The sequence below is a fragment of the Schistocerca nitens genome, chromosome 6, assembly GCF_023898315.1.
Source record: "Schistocerca nitens isolate TAMUIC-IGC-003100 chromosome 6, iqSchNite1.1, whole genome shotgun sequence".
NCBI classification, from domain to species: domain Eukaryota; kingdom Metazoa; phylum Arthropoda; class Insecta; order Orthoptera; family Acrididae; genus Schistocerca; species Schistocerca nitens.
Window position 1 is genome coordinate 574,085,011 of NC_064619.1, and position 19,053 is coordinate 574,104,063.

Consider the following 19,053-nt stretch of genomic DNA (forward strand, 5'->3'; position numbering starts at 1 on the left):
TAATTTCTTCCATCTCAGCATTTCTTCACAGTAACTACTCTTTACTCCACTCTGTTTTAGTATCTTCATCTTTCATTGTCTTACCAGTCTACTTTACACTGCCCTCCTCCCACCTCAGTTACGTACAATGCACTTAACATTTTCACTCTTATTAAATAATGCACGATGTTTAAGCAGTAATCTCTGTCTTTCATATTAACCTGTCTTCCACTCTAAGTTCTCAGGCTTTCAAATCTTGTCCGATGCAGTCCTCTACAATCAGTCTTTCCTTTTCATCCCATCCGATAAGTCTCCCCTGAACCATGGTTCTGGGTGACTTTTCTGAAATCTACCCCTTTTCCTAGACCTATCCAGTTATTTTCCTTCATCCCTCTTCCTTTCCCTTCAACTCTTCTGTCTGAAGAAGGAGCCACAGGCTTCGAAAGCTTGCCTAATTATGACCTCCTTTAATGTCCGTATTCTACCACCACTTGGTGAGTGGAAGTTTTATCTATCCAATTAATTTATATGGTCAAATATTGCTTGTTTTTGTTGTGTCCTCAGAGTCGTTCATGGCGGCATGACTGAATAAAATCTTGGTTTTGAAGCCACGTCAATTTGAATAAAATTCTTGAGGTTTTGATGGCTAGCTCCACCATCGTCATCAGGAGTGACTAGTGACTATCAGTGCTGGCACTATTTCCCACTTATGTACCTACAATTAAGGCTGATGGCACCAATCAGTGTGTGCTGAAAACAACTTGTGTGTGGAAGGTGAATAGCTAAGCATTGCCTCGAAAACAGACACAAAATACAGTTTGAGAGCACAAGAGTCTTGGCTCATGCATCAACATACTGGGACTCCATTATAAAAGAGGCAGCCGCGATTAGAATAAGCAGCAATAATTTAACAGAAACCACGGTTACACACTGAGTACGGCATGGGAGCGGGCTTTGGATGTTAAAAGAAAGCAGTGACAGATGTGTAACGCTTGCAGGGAGGCAGGAGAGGCTGTTTCAAATGTGGCGCCAGCCCATCGTGTCACCTGATGTCACTAGTAACTCGGTCCTGTGGCGGGCCAGGGCTGCTATGAGCTGTCAAACTCACCTTCTGCACACGCGTTCCTTTCGGCCATCTTTGGTTGGTGCCAGTGGCCGTAATCATAGGTATATAAGTGGGAAATATTGCCAGCACTGGCAGTCAGTAGTCATACTCCTGCTAACGATGACGGAGATAGCCAGTGAAAGCTCAACAATTTTATTTGAATTGAGGCGGCTTGAAAACCGAGAATATTTTATTCAATTGTGTTCCCTGTCATATTAACTTTATGTATCAAAATATGGGTGCAGAAGTATGTGGGCACATCTCATGACCCCAAGCCACTGCCTGGGTTCCCTCTGACTACTACTCACAATGTTCGTTCACCCATGCCAGAACACTGGCATCCCTGCAACTTGCACCTGGCAACAAGGCCTCCAACACATCGTAAAACATCTCTGACAGAGCATGAAGAGTTTGGTGAGACATGTCCACAGTGCTATGCCTCACCAGAACTATTCTCACGAGGCAACGAAACCTGACATGTTGAATCCTGCCCTGGATTTTTTTATGCAGGAAGAAATACACTATCAAAATGTTAGCTGCTAAAAAATGTTTAAAAAACTTGAAAATTGACAAATTCATAGCTTCCGGGTGGCTGGAGAAATGTGCACCCCTACCGGAACTGTAGAAGACTATGCATTGACAATGTGGCAGACACACAGCCTTGGTTGACAGAGCATCGGTAAACAGATAACATGACACAATTAAATCATAATTTGAACAGTGAATGTTGGTAATTTCTCTGACACAACTGTTCACAGTTACCTTTCGCTCGAATTTGCAACTCATTTAAAATTCATAATGATTACCAGTTGCTTGTTGCGGTATCAATAAGTCAACAATGGAGGTAAAACTGAATTAATATCCACTGTTTTTTTACTTCATGTATGGCTGTTAATAGCATCTGTCTTGTGAGGATTCCAGAGTTTTACAGTAGTGCGGAATCTAATTAAAAGTTCTAACAGTTGCAAAGATGAAATATTATGACCATGTTATGCACTCAAAATCAGCTATTTCTCCCACAGACCTAAATACGAGGGCCGTTCAGAAAGTAACCTCCGGTTGATTTAAAAAAATACACCAAGTTAAATAAAAATATTTTAATATATACATCTTACAACTACATCTTTGCACTATTTTTCTACATAGTCTCCATAGCGATTGAGGCACTTATCGTATCTCTTCACAAGCTTTGAAATTCCTTCTGCATAAAAATCACCCGCTTGTGCCTGGAGCCAGCCTGTGACCGCATCTTTGAGCTCTTCGTCGTCATCAAACCGTACAAGAGAGTCTTAGAAATCTGTGGAAAACCAGTAGACAACTCCGACATTGAGAAACGTCGATTTTCACGAACTTTTGCATCAACTGTCTGAACGAGTTCGTCAGTCACCAATGATGGCCTACCACTCCTCTCTTCATCATGAACGTTTTCTCGTCCACTTTTAAATAAACGTACCCATTCACGGACAACTCCTTCACTCATAACTCTTGGTCCGTACACGGCACAAAGCTCACAATGAATAGCTGCTGCAGAATATCCTTTGGCTGTAAAAAACCTTATGACAGCACGCACTTCACATTTGGCGGGGTTTTCTATTGCAGCACACATTTCAAACTGCCACAAAAACTAAACTAGCGCAGGTACGACGTTCACTCGACCACGGCTTGATGCCGACTGACCTGTTGAGTGCGTGAACGCACAGATGGCGTCGCTACTCCCCCCACAACCCGCACTGTGACCAATCGGAGGTTACTTTCTGAACCGCCCTCGTATGTGCTAGTCACAAGTTACTTTCTTGGACATTCATCCCAATGATGTCGAAATTTTGTTGTAAACTGGAAAATATTAGAAGAAACAGGAAATAGCTCTGATTATTCTGTGCATTGTGGTTTGAAAGATGACAGTTATGTCAATAAGCGACTGGAAGAAGTATACCTTCCTAGCCCACAGAAAACTTTTACTATAATAGCTTTGAGTGCCAAAGAAAAGTTTTTAGTTGCAAATGTCCGTCTTGTTCGCAAGTAACAATATAATTCACAATGACCATTTTCAGTTTACTGTTATCATCGGATTGTTACAAAATGGAAGAAACACTAATGTGACAATAATAAGTTGAAGTGGCTCAAAACAAATACATAGAAAGTCTAATAGTAGATAAAAAATTAAATCTAAGAATACATTAAAAAGATAACATGGTTGCCAGCCATAACATTCCATTAAAAGTATTCTGATACAAGTATCAACGTCAATCTGTACATGCTGGTACATAACAAGTGCTAACAATGCCTTGAAGGTGTAATATATATGTAGTACATACACAAACTTCAGCTGGTAAAGGGAGTTAATGCTGAAATATTAAGTAAACAGTACACACACACACACACACACACACACACACACACACACAAACACAGTAAAAAAGGGAAGGGAAGAGAGAGACCAGAGTTGGTTGTGCAATCGATGAATGTGGTGACACATTGATATACAATAAAACCTGTGAAAAAAGGTGTGTGGATTACAATTTTTGCAGCTTGGTATCTGTCTTCAAGAGCCTCAAGGAAAAAGAAAAAAAGGTCTGTTCAGTTGCAAAAATCGTAATCGAAGCAACAAAATTTGGAAAAATGAGAAACAATAATTTTCAATATTTAATTTATTTAATTTGAAATGCCTTCTTACAATTTGTAGAAAATAATTATTTCTTTTTTTGGACTCTTGGGCCACACATAACACCACACCTGTTTTTGAAGAAGACAACAAAGAGGCTGTTGCAGTACTGGGGACTCCACCAGGAACAAATAATGGTTGGTTGGTTTTGGGGGATTAAAGGGAACAACGAACGTGATTCAACTTCTTGATAAAGAATTTTTCTAGAGTCAAAAGCATTTTTCAGACAATACAATTTCTGACAGTATGGAAAGGAAAGTTGCTACTCACCATATAGCAGAGATGCTGAGTCGCAGATAGGCACAACAAAAAGACTGTCACAAATAAGCTTTCTGCCAGTAAGCCCTTTGTCAAAACAAAAATAGACCACACACACACACACACGACTGCAATCTCTGGCAACTGAACCCAAAATTCCAAACCTAAAGGGGTGAAATAAGGGATGACTGTTTTTTTTTCTTTTTTTAAATGTTGCTATTAAGGCAATTTTGAAGCTACACCTACAAAAATTGGTATTTGGTTTCTCAGTCAGAAACAAAGAAATACGTGTTACAGTATTTTTGAAAATTTAACCTCCTGGAGTAGAAACAGTGGGTGAAAGAGTTTTTTGATAATATATCATCATACAGAACCGCTAAAGTATTTTTAAAACAACGTCTTGGTATTTGACTTCTCAGTTAAAAATAAAGAAATATGTGTCGCAGTGTTTTTGGAAATTCAACCCCTGTGGGGATGGAACAGGGTATGAAAGTTTTTATGGACATATTTCATTATGCAAACATTTTTCAAGCTAAATCACTGGCATCTCTGTTAGATATAAAACATATACATGTCACAGTTTTTGGACATTCAACCCCTAAGGGTCTGAAACACTTTATGAAGATATTTCATTCCAATAGCATTTTCAAAGCAAAATCTTTGAAAATCGGTGTTTGGCTTCTTGATTGGAGATGAAAAAATACATGTTTCACTGTTTTTGGAAATTCCTGAACAGGTGAAATAGGGTCAGACTGATTCACCGGTTAATTATTGCCCAGCCAAAACCCCTATGGATAGAAACTTGAAGTTTGGAGAGGTATGGATCTTATACTGAAGTATCGTTTAAGAAGGGACTGTCCAAAATTGCACTCCTAAGGGGGTGAAATAGGGGATAAAAGGCTTTTTGAAATTATGTCACTATTAAGGGAATTTTGAAGCTAGAACTACGAAAACTGGTATTTGGACTCTCAGTCAGAAAATAAAAAGTACGTGTTCAAGCATTCTTGGAAATTCAACCACTAAGGGGATAAAATAGTAGGTGAAAGATTTTTTGAAAATAAATAATTACAAAAGAACTACTAAAGGATTTTTATGGCTACATCTATGACAACTGGTATTCAACTTCTTGGATATGAATAAAAAAATGTGTGTTTCAGTGTTTCTGAGAATTCATCACTACAAGAGTGCAATAAAGGATGAAAATTTTTAAGAAAATATTCTGTTACATTAAAAAAGTTTAAATCTAAATATGTGATTGAATGTATTTTGGAAACACGAATCTCTAAGGGGGTAAAGTAGAGGATGAGATTTTTTATGAAAATGTTTTATTAAGAAAGCGTTTTTGAAGCTATATCTGTGAAAATTTAAATTTGGCTTCTCATTTAGAAATAAAACAAATACCATATTTCACTGTTCTTGGAAATTCGACTCCTATGGGGGTGGAAGAGGAGATGAAAGTTTTCATGAAAATATATCACTCTGCAAGCATTTTTGAAGCTAAAGCTATGAAAATTTGTATTTAGCTCCTCTCTAAGAAATACAACATACAAATGCACTGTTCTTGGAAATTCAAACCCTTAGGGGGTGAAATGTATTATGAAAATATTTCATTGCAAAAGCATTTTTAAAGTTAAATCTTTGAAAATTGGTGTTTTGCTTCTTTGCTAGAGATGAATAAATACATGTTTAACTGTTTTTGGAAATTCGACCCCTAATGGGATGAAATAGCATAGGACTGATTCATCATCTCCCAGGCATTGTTTAAGAAGGGACTGTTCGAATTTCTACTACTAAGGGGGTGAAACAAAGGATGAAAGGCTTTTCCGAAGCGTGTCACTGTTAAGGGTATTTTGAAGCTAGAACCACAAAAACAGTTATTTGGTTTCTTAATCAGAAAATTAAAAAACGTGTTTCAGTATTTTTGTAGATTCGAGCACCAAGGGGGTAAAACAGTGGGTGTAGATTTTATAGAAAATACATAATTACTAAACAACTACTAAAGGATTTTTAAGGTTTCATGTGTACAGGAATATATCACTAGGGATAAGATATATACCGCCTATAGGAAAATTAAAAAGACCTTTGAAGGAAAGAGAACCACCTGTATGAATATCAAGAGCTCAGATGGAAAACCAGTTCTAAGCAAAGAAAGGTGGAAGGAGTATATAGAGGGTCAGTACAATGGAGATGTACTTGAGGGCAACATTATGGAAATGGAAGAGGATGTAGATGAAGATGAAATGGGAGGTATGATACTGCGGGAAGAATTTGACAGAGCACCGAAAGAAGCTTTCAAAGCAAGGCCCCAGGAATAGACAACATTCCATTAAAACTACTGATACCCTTGGGAGAGCCACCCATGGCAAAACTCTTACCATCTGGTGTGCAAGATGTATGAGATAGGCGAAAGACCGCCAGACTTCAAGAAGAATATAATAATTCCAATCCCAAAGAAAGCAGGTGTTGACAGATGTGAAAATTACCGAACTATCAGTTTAATACATCACGGCTGCAAAATACTAACGCGAATTCTTTACAAATGGATGGAAAAACTGGTAGAAGCCAACTTCGGGGAAGATCAGTTTGGATTCCATAGAAATGTTGGAACACGTGAGGCAATACTGACACTATGACTTACCTTAGAAAATAGATTAAGGGAAGGCAAACCTACATTTCTAGCATTTGTAGACTTAGAGAAAGCTTTTGACAATGTTGACTGGAATACTCTCTTTCAAATTCTGAAGGTGGCGGAGGTAAAATACAGGGACTGAAAGGCTATTTACAATTTGTACAGAAACAAGATGGCAGTTATAAGAGTCGAGGGACATGAAAGGGAAGCAGTGGTTGATAAGGGAGTGAGGCAGGGTTGTAGCTTGAATATCTGTGTACTGAGCAAGCAGTAAAGAAAACAAAATAAAAATTTGGAGTAAGAATGAAAATCCATGGAGAAGACATAAAAACTTTGACGTTTGCTGATGACATTGTAATTCTGTCAGAGACAGTAAAGGACCTGGAAGAGCAGTTGAACGGAATGGACAGTGTCTTGAAAGGAGGACATAGGATGAACATCAACAAAAGCAAAAGGAGGATAATAGAATGTAGTCGAATAAAATAAGGTGATGCTGACGGAATTAGATTAGGAAATGAGACACTTAATGTAGTAGATGAGTTTTGTTATTTGGGAAGCAAAATAACTGATGATGGTCGAAGTATGGGGGATATAAAATATAAACTGGCTATGGCAAGGAAAGCATTTCTGAAGAAGAGAAATTTGTTAACTTCGAGTATAGATTTAAATGTCAGGAAGCCTTTTTCTGAAAGTATTTGTATGGAGTGTAGCCATGTATAGGAATGAAACATGCAGAATAAATAGTTTAGACAAGAAGGGAATAGAAGCTTTTGAAATGTCGTGCTACAGAAGAATGCTGAAGATTGGATTGGTAGATCACACAAATAATGAGGAGGCAGTGAATAGAATTGGGGAGAAGAGGAATTCATGGCACAACTTGACTAGAGAAGGGATTGGTTGATAGGACACGTTCTAAGGCTTCAAGGGATCACCAATTTAGTATTTGAGGGAAATGGGGAGGGTAAAAATCACAGAGGGAGATCAAAAGATGAATACACTAAGCAGATTCAGAAGGATATAGGTTGCAGTAGTTACTCGCAAATGAAGAGGCTTGCACAGGATAGAGTGGCATGGAGAGCTGCATCAAACCAGTCTCTGGACTGAAGACCACAACAACAACAACAACAACAACAACAACAACAACAAGACTTCATCTACGACAACTGGTATTCAATTTCTCGGTTTTACAAAAAAAAAAAAAAGAAAAGAAACAAACGCATTTCAGTGTTTCCGGAAATTGACCCTTAAGGCAGCGCAATAGGAGATGAAAATTTTTAAGAAAATATTTCATTACATTGAAAAAATATTAAAGCTAAATTTATTAAATTTGATACTTCACTTCTTGGTTAGATACAAAGAAATATTTGTTAGGGGATGAAAGTTGTGCTGTGGCTGAGCAGTCCTGGGCGCTTCAGTCCGGAACCGCGTGATTGCTATGGTCGCAAGTTTGAATCCTGCTTCGGGCATGGATGTGTGTGATGTCCTTAGGTTAGTTAGGTTTAAGTGGTTCTAAGTTCTAGGGGACTGATGACCTCAGATGTTAAGTCCCATAGTGCTCAGAGGCATTATGATGAAAGTTGCTACAGAAATATCTCCAGAAGAACACAAAATACATGATTAACAAAAACTTTGCAGAATCGCTTTTTGATCAGATGTACAATCAGAAAAGACCATTATTATATGGCCTTAATCAGCATGAAAAACTCAGAATTTGTTTCAATTTGTGAATAACAAAAAATTCGATTATACAAAACAAAAAAAATCTCTGCAGACTACACACTCTATGTGGGCTCTAAGCTAATGTACAATAAAACTGTAGTATTTAAATATTAGATATTTGACTCACCTGGATAAACTTATTATATTGTGACATTTTGCCCAATACTTCAGGAAAATAATAAGTGGTCGTATTCTAAAATCCATGTCTAATACATGAGACAACTGCTTGCTCTTAAGTACACATCCTTGTCCTTGGAAGCTGATATCACAAGCAATACCAGTTGGTATATGGATGATTTTTACTATAGGTATGCGAGCTTCAGGAATTGCAACAATGGACCCAAATTTTCGGTGACGGGTCCATAGAAGTTTACGTACACGTCTCACTATCTGGGGACCATCAAAATTTCTGGCAGCAATCTCTGTAAAAATAAGTAAATAATTAATAATAATAATAATAATAATAATAATAATAACCATTCTTGCATAGACCGCCAAATAACCCACAAGTCGAAACAACAATAAAAACTATCAACACAATCATACACAACAAAATAAATGAAAACAGAACTATGGAAGAGTTACAACTACTGGTTTATATAGGAGCACTCACTACACTAAATATACACACTAGGCAGAGATCAGAACCAACCAACACACAGAAGAAACCCACAAAACCAGCATGGCAACACAGGCTACAGATCAGAATAGAAAAACTGAGAAAAGACATTGGACAGCTAACACAATTTATAAGAAATGAAATGTCAGGGGGAAAAAAAAAAACACGAAAAAGGTTAGGTAAAATCTCACAACAAGAAGCGATAGAGCAATTAGATGAAAAGAAGCAGAAATTACAAGCATTGGCCAAACGACTTAGAAGATACAAAAAAAGTGAAAATAGAAGGAAACAAAACCAAACATTCAACACAAACCAAAAGAAATTTTACCAGACAATAGATAACACACACATTAAAATAGACAACCCACCAAACATAACAGACATGGAACACTTCTGGAGCAACATATGGTCAAACCCAGTACAACATAACAGGCATGCACGGTGGATACAAGCAGAAACAGACACATACAAGATGATACCACAAATGCCTGATGTGATAATTTTGCAACATGAAATCACCCAAGCAATTAATTATACCCACAATTGGAAAGCCCCTGGAAAATATAAAATAGCAAATTTCTGGCTAAAGAAGTTCATCTCAACACATTCACATCTAACTAAATTATTTAACATGAATATAATAGAGGGAAACATTCCAAGTGGGAAAAATATACCTAAAAACAAAGATGATGTGACTTACCAAACGAAAGTGCTGGTAGGTCGATAGACACACAAACAAACACAAACATACACACGAAATTCAAGCTTTCACAACAAACGGTTGCTTCATCAGGAAAGATGGAAGGAGAGGGAAAAACGAAAGGATGTGGGTTTTAAGGGAGAGGGTAAGGAGTCATTCCAATCCCGGGAGCAGAAAGACTTACCTTAGGGGGAAAAAAGGACAGGTATACACTCGCACACACACACACACACATATCCATCCGCACATACACAGACACCGTGTATGTGCGGATGGATATGTGTGTGTGTGCGAGTGTATACCTGTCCTTTTTTCCCCCTAAGGTAAGTCTTTCTGCTCCCGGGATTGGAATGACTCCTTACCCTCTCCCTTAAAACCCACATCCTTTCGTTTTTCCCTCTCCTTCCCTCTTTCCTGATGAAGCAACCGTTTGTTGCAAAAGCTTGAATTTCATGTGTATGTTTGTGTTTGTTTGTGTCTATCAACCTGCCAGCACTTTCGTTCGGTAAGTCACATCATCTTTGTTTTTAGATAAATTATTTAACAGTTACATTGCAGACCCATACACATTCCCTGATACACTTACACATGGAATAACTTATCTGAAACCTAAAGATCAAGCAGACACAGCAAACCCAGCTAAATATCGCCCCATAACATGCCTATCAACAATATACAAAATATTAACTTCAGTCATTACACAGAAATTAATGACACATACAACACAGAACAAAATTATAAATGAAAAACAAAAAGTCTGTTGCAAAGGAGTACGAGGATGTAAAGAGCAACTGATAATAGATGCAGAGGTGACATATCAAGCTAAAACTAAACAAAGGTCACTACACAACGCATACATTGATTACCAAAAACTTTTGATAGTGTACCCCACTCATGGTTACTACAAATATTGGAAATATACAAAGTAGATCCTAAATTGATACAGTTCCTAAACATAGTAATGAAAAATTGGAAAACCACACTTAATATCCAAACAAATTCAAATAATATCACATCACAGCCAATAAAGATTAAGCGTGGAATATACCAAGGAGACTCATTAAGTCCTTTCTGGTTCTGCCTTGCTCTGAACCCACTAACCAACATGCTAAATAATACAAATTATGGATACAATATTACTAGAACATACCAACACAAAATCACACATTTGCTATATGTGGATGATCTAAAACTACTGGCAGCAACAAATCAACAACTCAACCAATTACTAAAGATAACAGAAGTATTCAGCAATGATATAACTATGGCTTTTGGAACAGACAAATGTAAGAAAAATAGCATAGTCAAGGGAAAACACACTAAACAAGAAGATTACATATTGGATAACCACAGCGACTGCATAGAAGCGATGGGAAAAACAGATGCCTATAAATATCTAGGATACAGACAAAAAATAGGAATAGATAATACAAATATTAAAGAAGAACTAAAAGAAAAATATAGATAAAGACTGACAAAAATACTGAAAACAGAATTGACAGCAACAAGAAACAAGACAAAAGCTATAAATACCTATGCTATACCAATATTGACCTACTCATTTCGAATAGTGAAATGGAGTAACACAGACCTAGAATCACTCAATACACTTACACAATCAAAATGCCACAAATATAGAATACATCACATACATTCAGCAACAGAAAGATTCACATTAAGCAGAAAGGACAGGTAGACAATTTAAGAAAATTCTTTCTAGAACGAGCAGAAACTAGCAAAATACACACAGCAATCACCCATATAAATACATCGGCTACACCACTGCAATTTCATAACCACTTCTACAACCCTTTAGATCACATAACATCAACAGATACAAAGAAAGTAAATTGGAAAAAGAAAACACTACATGGCAAGCACCCGTATCATCTAACACAACCACACATTGATCAAGACGCATCCAACACATGGTTAAGAAAAGGCAATATATACAGTGAGATGGAAGGATTCATGATTGCAATACAGGATCAAACAATAAACACCAGATATTACAGCAAGCATATTATTAAAGATCCCAATACCACAACAGATAAATGCAGACTTTTCAAACAACAAATAGAAACAGTAGATCACATCACAAGCGGATGTACAATACTAGCAAATACAAAATACCCCAGAAGACATGACAATGTAGCAAAAATAATACATCAACAGCTTGCCTTACAACATAAACTTATAAAACAACACGTTCCCACATACAAGTATGCACCACAAAATGTACTGGAGAATGATGAATACAAATTATACTGGAATAGAACCATTATAACAGATAAAACAACAAACCTGACATCATACTCACCAATAAAAAGAAGAAATTAACACAACTAATCAAAATATCCATACCCAATACAACAAATATACAAAAGAAAACAGGAGAAAAAATTGAAAAATACATCCATCTGGCTGAGGAAGTCAAAGACATGTGGCATCAGGATAAAGTTGACATCATACCAATTATACTATCAACTACAGGAGTCATACCACACAATATCCACCAGTACATCAATGCAATACAGCTACATCCAAACTTATATATACAATTACAGAAATCCATAATTATTGATACATGTTCAATTACCCGAAAGTTCCTAAATGCAATATAACATATACTGTACAGTTAAAAGGAAGTCACACTTGATCAAGGTCCGCGTCACTTTCCATTTTTGACTAGACATAACATGAGGATAATAATAGTATTGCTAAGAACTCATCATATATTTGTGGCATTTTGTAGCAGACAGACACTCACATAAGGTAGCTCAGCAGATTACCTGCTCTGAAGATGGCCCTAGCTTTGTTAGATGAGCTACCATCTTGCAATTTATGTGCCTATTTACCGTTCAAGGTATGCACTATATGATGAATGTCTTTTCACTCACTGCATGGTTTGTACTCAAACCAGGATTTTCCACTATTGTATTACTTGATTTAACAGATATTTAACAACAAACACATCACTTAATATTTTATTAAAAAAGCCTGAATAGACAGAACGTAATCCAACAGCAATATAAAAAGTTGACAGAGTGATTGATCTCTTAAAATCAGGAGTTAATTCGTTTAGTAGTCTGGATCAATGTGGTAAAGATAAAATAATCAGTCAAATGCGATATAACACGACGTGTCAGTTTCTCTAATGTTAATAACAGTATTTCTGAAAAAAAAAGGAAGTAACAGTACTACACAGAGAGACGTAATGTGAATTAAAAGGGAGCTGAAACAAAAAAGAGAGGTGTAAGTGATGTCCTAGAAGATTATTAATGTTGTACAATCTTTAATATTGTATGTTGCTGATTCTTAATCATTTTCAGAGTGTATGACAAAAACTTTATCTTCTGATATTTATGTATAAAAATACAACAAACCATGATTACAGAAAATTGTTAAGGATACACAAGCTGTTAAAATTTAGTCCAGAAGCACTTTACATTTTCAATACTGCCATCTCCCCACTTTGCACTTTGTTGTGAATTGGCATAATTCTGTGTTGCTTTTTAAATGATACTGCAAATACTGAAATTTTACAAGGATATGGTTGTTGCACCATTCAAAAGTGCAATGTAAAAGCATTACAAGAACAAAAGTGTATTTCAGTATACACTGTTCAAATAGATGATACAATTAGCACAAAAAATATATGAGACCTACAAGGAAAAAGTTTTATGCGCCCTCCCATGTTTGAGAGGTTATTATTTTATCTGCAGTCACAAAAAGAGTAGAGGAATCTCTAAAAATATGAAACCAAAATTGAGAATACTTCTTATGGTTCAAATATAATGAACTAATTTGTGTGTGTGTGTGTGTGTGAGACCATCCCAGAAGCACTACAGGATGTAAGTCCGGCATTGTAGTCCTAGCATCATCACCTCATTTCCTTCCTGATGCACCCATCAATCTTTCCTTTTCCTTTGCTTGAGCAAACTGCAGTTGTGAGTTATACTGATCTTGTCTGCAGTATGCAGAGCTTCAGTGGGGCAATTTTAAGGGCAAAGCATATTATTACTGGAAGATATCTTCACCTCTTTACCCAACTTCTTTCCTATAATTTTCATGTAATCTGCTATGGTTTGTTCCTCCTAGTCTTTTGCTCATACAAGATAACACTATATATATATAATATATTGGAGATGCTGAGTCACAGACAGGCACAACAAAAAGACTGTCCCAAATAAGGTTTCGGCCAGCAAGGCCTTCATCAAAAATAGACGACAGACGCACGTGCACATCCACCCCCCCCCCCCCCCCCCCCCACACACACACACACAAAAACACAAACACAACTCACACATACATGACTGCAGTCTCTGGCAACTGAAGCCACACAGTGAGCAGCTGCACCAGTTCATGATGTGACTGGGAGGAGGTAAGGAGGAGACTGGGGCAGGGTGGAGGAGGGGTAGTACGGTAGGGGTGGGGGATGGTGAAGAGCTGCTGAGGAGGGAGCAGGGACAAGGTGGAGAGACGGTAGGGAGCTATCTGCAGTCGGGAGGTTAGACAGTGGGCAGGGGACAGGTGGGAGGGAGGGGAGGGGGGGCGGGGGTTAGTGGAAGGAGAGAGAAGTAAAAGAATGGGTTTGATGGTGGAATGAGAGAGCTGTGTAGTGCTGGAATGGGAACAGGGAAGGGGCTCGATGGATGAGGGTAATGACTAACGAAGGTTGAGGCCAGGAGGGTTACGGGAACGTAGGATATATTACAGGGAAAATTCCCACCTGCACATTTCAGAAAGGCTGGTGTTGATGGGAAGCAGTCACTTAAATGAAGGGCAGCGTTCTCAGCAACAGGGTGGTCGACTTATTTCTTGGCCACAGTTTGTCGGTGGCCATTCCTGCATATGGCTTGTTGGTTGTCATGCCCACATTGAATTCAGCGCAATAGTTGCAGCTTAGGTCATAGACCACATGACTGGTTTTGCAGGTAGGTAGGATTTGATGGAATAGGTGGTGTTTGTGACAGGACTGGAGTAGGTGGTGGGTGGATGTATTGGACAGGTCTTGCATCTAGGTGTATTGCAGGGACATGCACCATGAGGTAAGGGGTTGTGTGCAGTGGTTGTGTTGGGATAGATAAATATATTGTGTAGGTTCGATGGATGGCGGAATACCACTGTGGGAGGGGTGGGAAGGATAATGGGCAGGACATTCCTCATTTCAGGGCATGATGAGAGGTAGTCAAAACCCTGGCAGAGAATCTAGTTCAGTTGCTCCAGTCCTGGGTGGTGCTGACTTATGAGTGGAGTGCTCCTCTGTGGCCGGATGGTGAGACTTTGGAAGGTGGTGGGAGACTGGAAAGATAAGGCATGGGAGATTTCCAGAATGAGATTTTCACTCTGCAGCGGAGTGTGCGCTGATATGAAACTTCCTGGCAGATTAAAACTGTGTGCCCGACCGAGACTCGAACTCGGGACCTTTGCCTTTCGCGGGCAAGTGCTCTACCATCTGAGCTACCGAAGCACGACTCACGCCCGGTACTCACAGCTTTAGGTAGGAGACGAGATACTGGCAGAAGTAAAGCTGTGAGTACCGGGCGTGAGTCGTGCTTCGGTAGCTCAGATGGTAGAGCACTTGCCCGCGAAAGGCAAAGGTCCCGAGTTCGAGTCTCGGTCGGGCACACAGTTTTAATCTGCCAGGAAGTTTCATATCAGCGCACACTCCGCTGCAGAGTGAAAATCTCATTCTGGAAACATCCCCCAGGCTGTGGCTAAGCCATGTCTCTGCTATATCCTTTCTTTCAGGAATGCTAGTTCTGCACAGTTCGCAGGAGAGCTTCTGTAAAGTTTGGAAGGTAGGAGACGAGATACTGGCAGAAGTAAAGCTGTGAGTACCGGGCGTGAGTTGTGCTTCGGTAGCTCAGATGGTAGAGCACTTGCCCGCGAAAGGCAAAGGTCCCGAGTTCGAGTCTCGGTCGGGCACACAGTTTTAATCTGCCAGGAAGTTTCATGGGAGATTTGTTTTCATACAAGTTTGGAAGGGTAATTTGGAAGGCTTCAGTGAGACCGTCAGAATATTTCAAGAGGGACCGCTCGTAACTGCAGATGCGACAACCACAGGTGGCTAGACTGTATGGAAGGGACTTCTTAGTATGGAACGGGTGACAGCCGTTGAAGTGGATGTATCGCTGGTGGTTAGTAGGTTTGATATAGACAGAGGTACTGATGTAGCCATCCTTGAGGTGGAGGTCAATCTCTAGGAAGGTGGCTTGTTGGGTTGAGTAGGACCAGGTGAAGCAAATGGTGGAGAAGCTGTTGGAGTTCTTGAGGAATGTGATAGGATGTCCTCACCCTCGATCCACATCACAAAGATGTCATCAATGAATGTGAATTAGGTGAGGGGTTTATGATTCTGGGTGTTTAGGAAGGATTCCTCTAGATGGCCCATGAATAGGTTGGCACAAGATGGTGCCATGTGGGTGCCATGCAGTCACCACTCCCATCATGCACTGGTGCTGGTGCTCGCAGTGTGGCTTCAGTTGCCAGAGACTGCAGTAGTGTGAGAGTTGCATTTGCGTATGTGTATGTGTGTGTGTGTGGGGGGGGGGGGGGGGGTTCTATTTTTGATGAAGGCCTTGCTGGCCGAAACCTTATTTGTGACAGTCTTTTTGTTGTGCCTATTTGCAACTCGGCATTTCCACTATTTGGTGAGTGCCAACTTCCCTTTTCTAATGTTGTTACATTCCATCTTGATGGATTTTCCATTGTTTGTTTATATTATATAGCTTTTTCCATCACTCCATGATCTTTTAGGCATGTAGGTACTTTAACGGAAAAACAATAAACATCTCATTTTGATTTTCGATTCATTACTAGAAAGTGTTGCTCCCTTTACAAAACATCATGTCATCCTTTCATCTCAATGGGGAGTGTTCATCAGGGACAAGGGTATCGTCAAGAGTGTCCCAGGAAAGTGTGATAGAACTGCTGTTGTTATCTATATACATAAATGATCTGGCAGACAGGATGGGCAGCAATCTACTGTTGTTTGCTGATGATGCTGTGGTGTACAAGAAGCTGTCCAAGATGGGTGATTGTAGGATTATACAAGATCACTTAGACAAAATTTCTAGTTGGTTTAATGAATGGCAGTTGGCATTAAATGTAGAAAAATGTAAGTTGATTTGCATCAATAGGAAAATCAAACCTGAATTGTTCAGACACAGCATAAGTAGTGTCCTGCCTGACACAATCATGCCATTTAATATCTACGCATAATATTGCAAAGTGATATTAAAACTGAACAAACATGAGGATTGTGGTATGAAAGGTGTATGGCAACTTTGGTTTATTGGGTGATTTTTAGGAAAATGAGGTTCATTTGTAAGGACACTGCATAACAGGACACTAGTGCAACCAATTCTTGAGCAATACTCGAGTGCTTGGGATACGCACGACGTTGGATTAAAGGAAAACATCAAAGCAATTCACAGGCAGGCTACTACATCCATTACTAGTAGATTCGAACAACATGTAACTGTTACAGAGATGCCTTGGAAAATCAAGTGGGAATCCCAGGAGGGAAGGTAACATGCTTTTAGATGATCACTATAGGGAAAGGAATACTATTGAGAAAATTCAGAGAACTGTCATTGAAACTGACTGCAGAATGGTCCTACTACCATCAACAAACTAACATTTCACATCAGGACCACAAAGATAAAACCGAGAAATTAGGACCCATGTGGAGGCATGTAAACAGTTATTTTTCCCTAGTTCTAAACGAAAGGAAATTACTAGTTATGGTACAGGGCACCCTCCACCATACACCGTATGGTGGCTATCACGTTATGTATGTAGATGTAGAAAGTGAAAATCTTCATCATCTACAGGTTCTATATCCAATCCTGGATCTTCACATACAAAATACACAAGATCTACTATTTTGTCAGCATTCTATTGGCCACTTATATATTTGCATGCATCCATTAATGAACCACAAATGACCTCACTGAACTACTCTCACACATCACTAGAGTGTAATAACCATTATATGCAGCTCCAATGCCATAGGCCAAGGAACTCGGACTGTTAAACTCTTGCTTGTACGAGATACAGTGCCACTGGCAACATCAGGATGTGTACACCTGTATGGTGTATGGACATGATGCTGTTAAGTGCTAACAAAATTTATATTGTATAAAGCAAAATTTTAATAAACGAGGTTTCACATAACTATGAGGCATGTTGCATCAGTGTTACTGAGACAGAAGCACCTTTTAATTTTTCCATATTTTTGTTGAGACACAAACCCAAAAATACACTGTCAATTAAACAATTATCATATTAGAATTGTCAAGTCTAAGGTGGAGGGCACGAAAGACGCAAATTGTATCACTATTTGTGAAGTGTAAATAACTTTCTATTTTACATATCTTTGTAGAGGCACTGCAACTGAAGCAGAGCCATCCACAAGAAACAAATAGAGGATCACAATATTCTATAATTAGGATATTTTAAAATACTTTAACAATTTTTACTATCTGGATATTGTATCAAATAAATTCTCAAACATCATTTTGCTTCTTATCCATGACTTGCACAGATTTTTGTTAGAAACCTCATTCTCGATACTCTTTTAATCACATGAAGGTGCTACATATAGTGCCTTGTGTAACAAAGGTAAAAATAAACCAGCTTCCTCAGGGCAGTTCAATAGTGTGTACTGCGTCTGCAATTGAAAATGGAACCTTACTATTTGTGTACACTCTTCAAAGTGCAGACATGCCTCAAATGATCATTCCAAACTTAGGCCATAAACACATTGTGACTTTACGGAAAGAAGTGCTGTCAACATAGGAAGTTGCATACCGATTTGCTTTACACCACAGCAACACCATTTGGACATACAGGCGCTATCTTGAGATACACAACACTGAAGATGTGCCTTGTAGGGGTCACCCGGGTCACCCATGGTCAACAGTATCAGCTGACCACTGCTATCTACAGACTATGGCCTATACAGGGTTGCCACAAGTTTCCCCAAGTGAAATTCCCTGATATTTACTTGATTTAAGACAAGTTTTAGTTTCTTTCTCTGACAAATTTTGAGATATCAAGGGTAAATTACGACATAAGTTGACAATCTGTCTTCACAGCCACGGCGCAAGAAACAAAAGTGCAAACAAGAAAATACTTAAAAAAACTCGCAAGCAAATGGCATTTCCTCATGTGGACAAAAGTCTTAAGTACTAACATCAACATCCTTTGTAATTGACTGTTTTTAGATGGAGAAAGCAAGCCAAATGGTATATTTGTTTCATTAAGATGATTGATGTTATTTAATTAAATAAAACAAAACACATCTGATGACAAAAATATGTGTCTCCTTGGAGTCACAAGACAGATTTAAAATACCTTCACAGATTTCAGA

General features: G+C 38.6%; 1 protein-coding gene across 1 annotated transcript in view; it reads right to left on the reverse strand.

Moving 5' to 3' along the window:
* The window catches only part of LOC126262853 (speckle targeted PIP5K1A-regulated poly(A) polymerase-like), a 206,068-nt gene that overhangs the window by 75,746 nt on the left and 111,269 nt on the right, over positions 1 to 19,053 (reverse strand). The window contains exon 7 of the mRNA XM_049959720.1: positions 8,480 to 8,774. Coding sequence (XP_049815677.1) covers positions 8,480 to 8,774 — 295 coding nt within the window. The remainder of the gene's footprint in view (positions 1 to 8,479; positions 8,775 to 19,053) is intronic.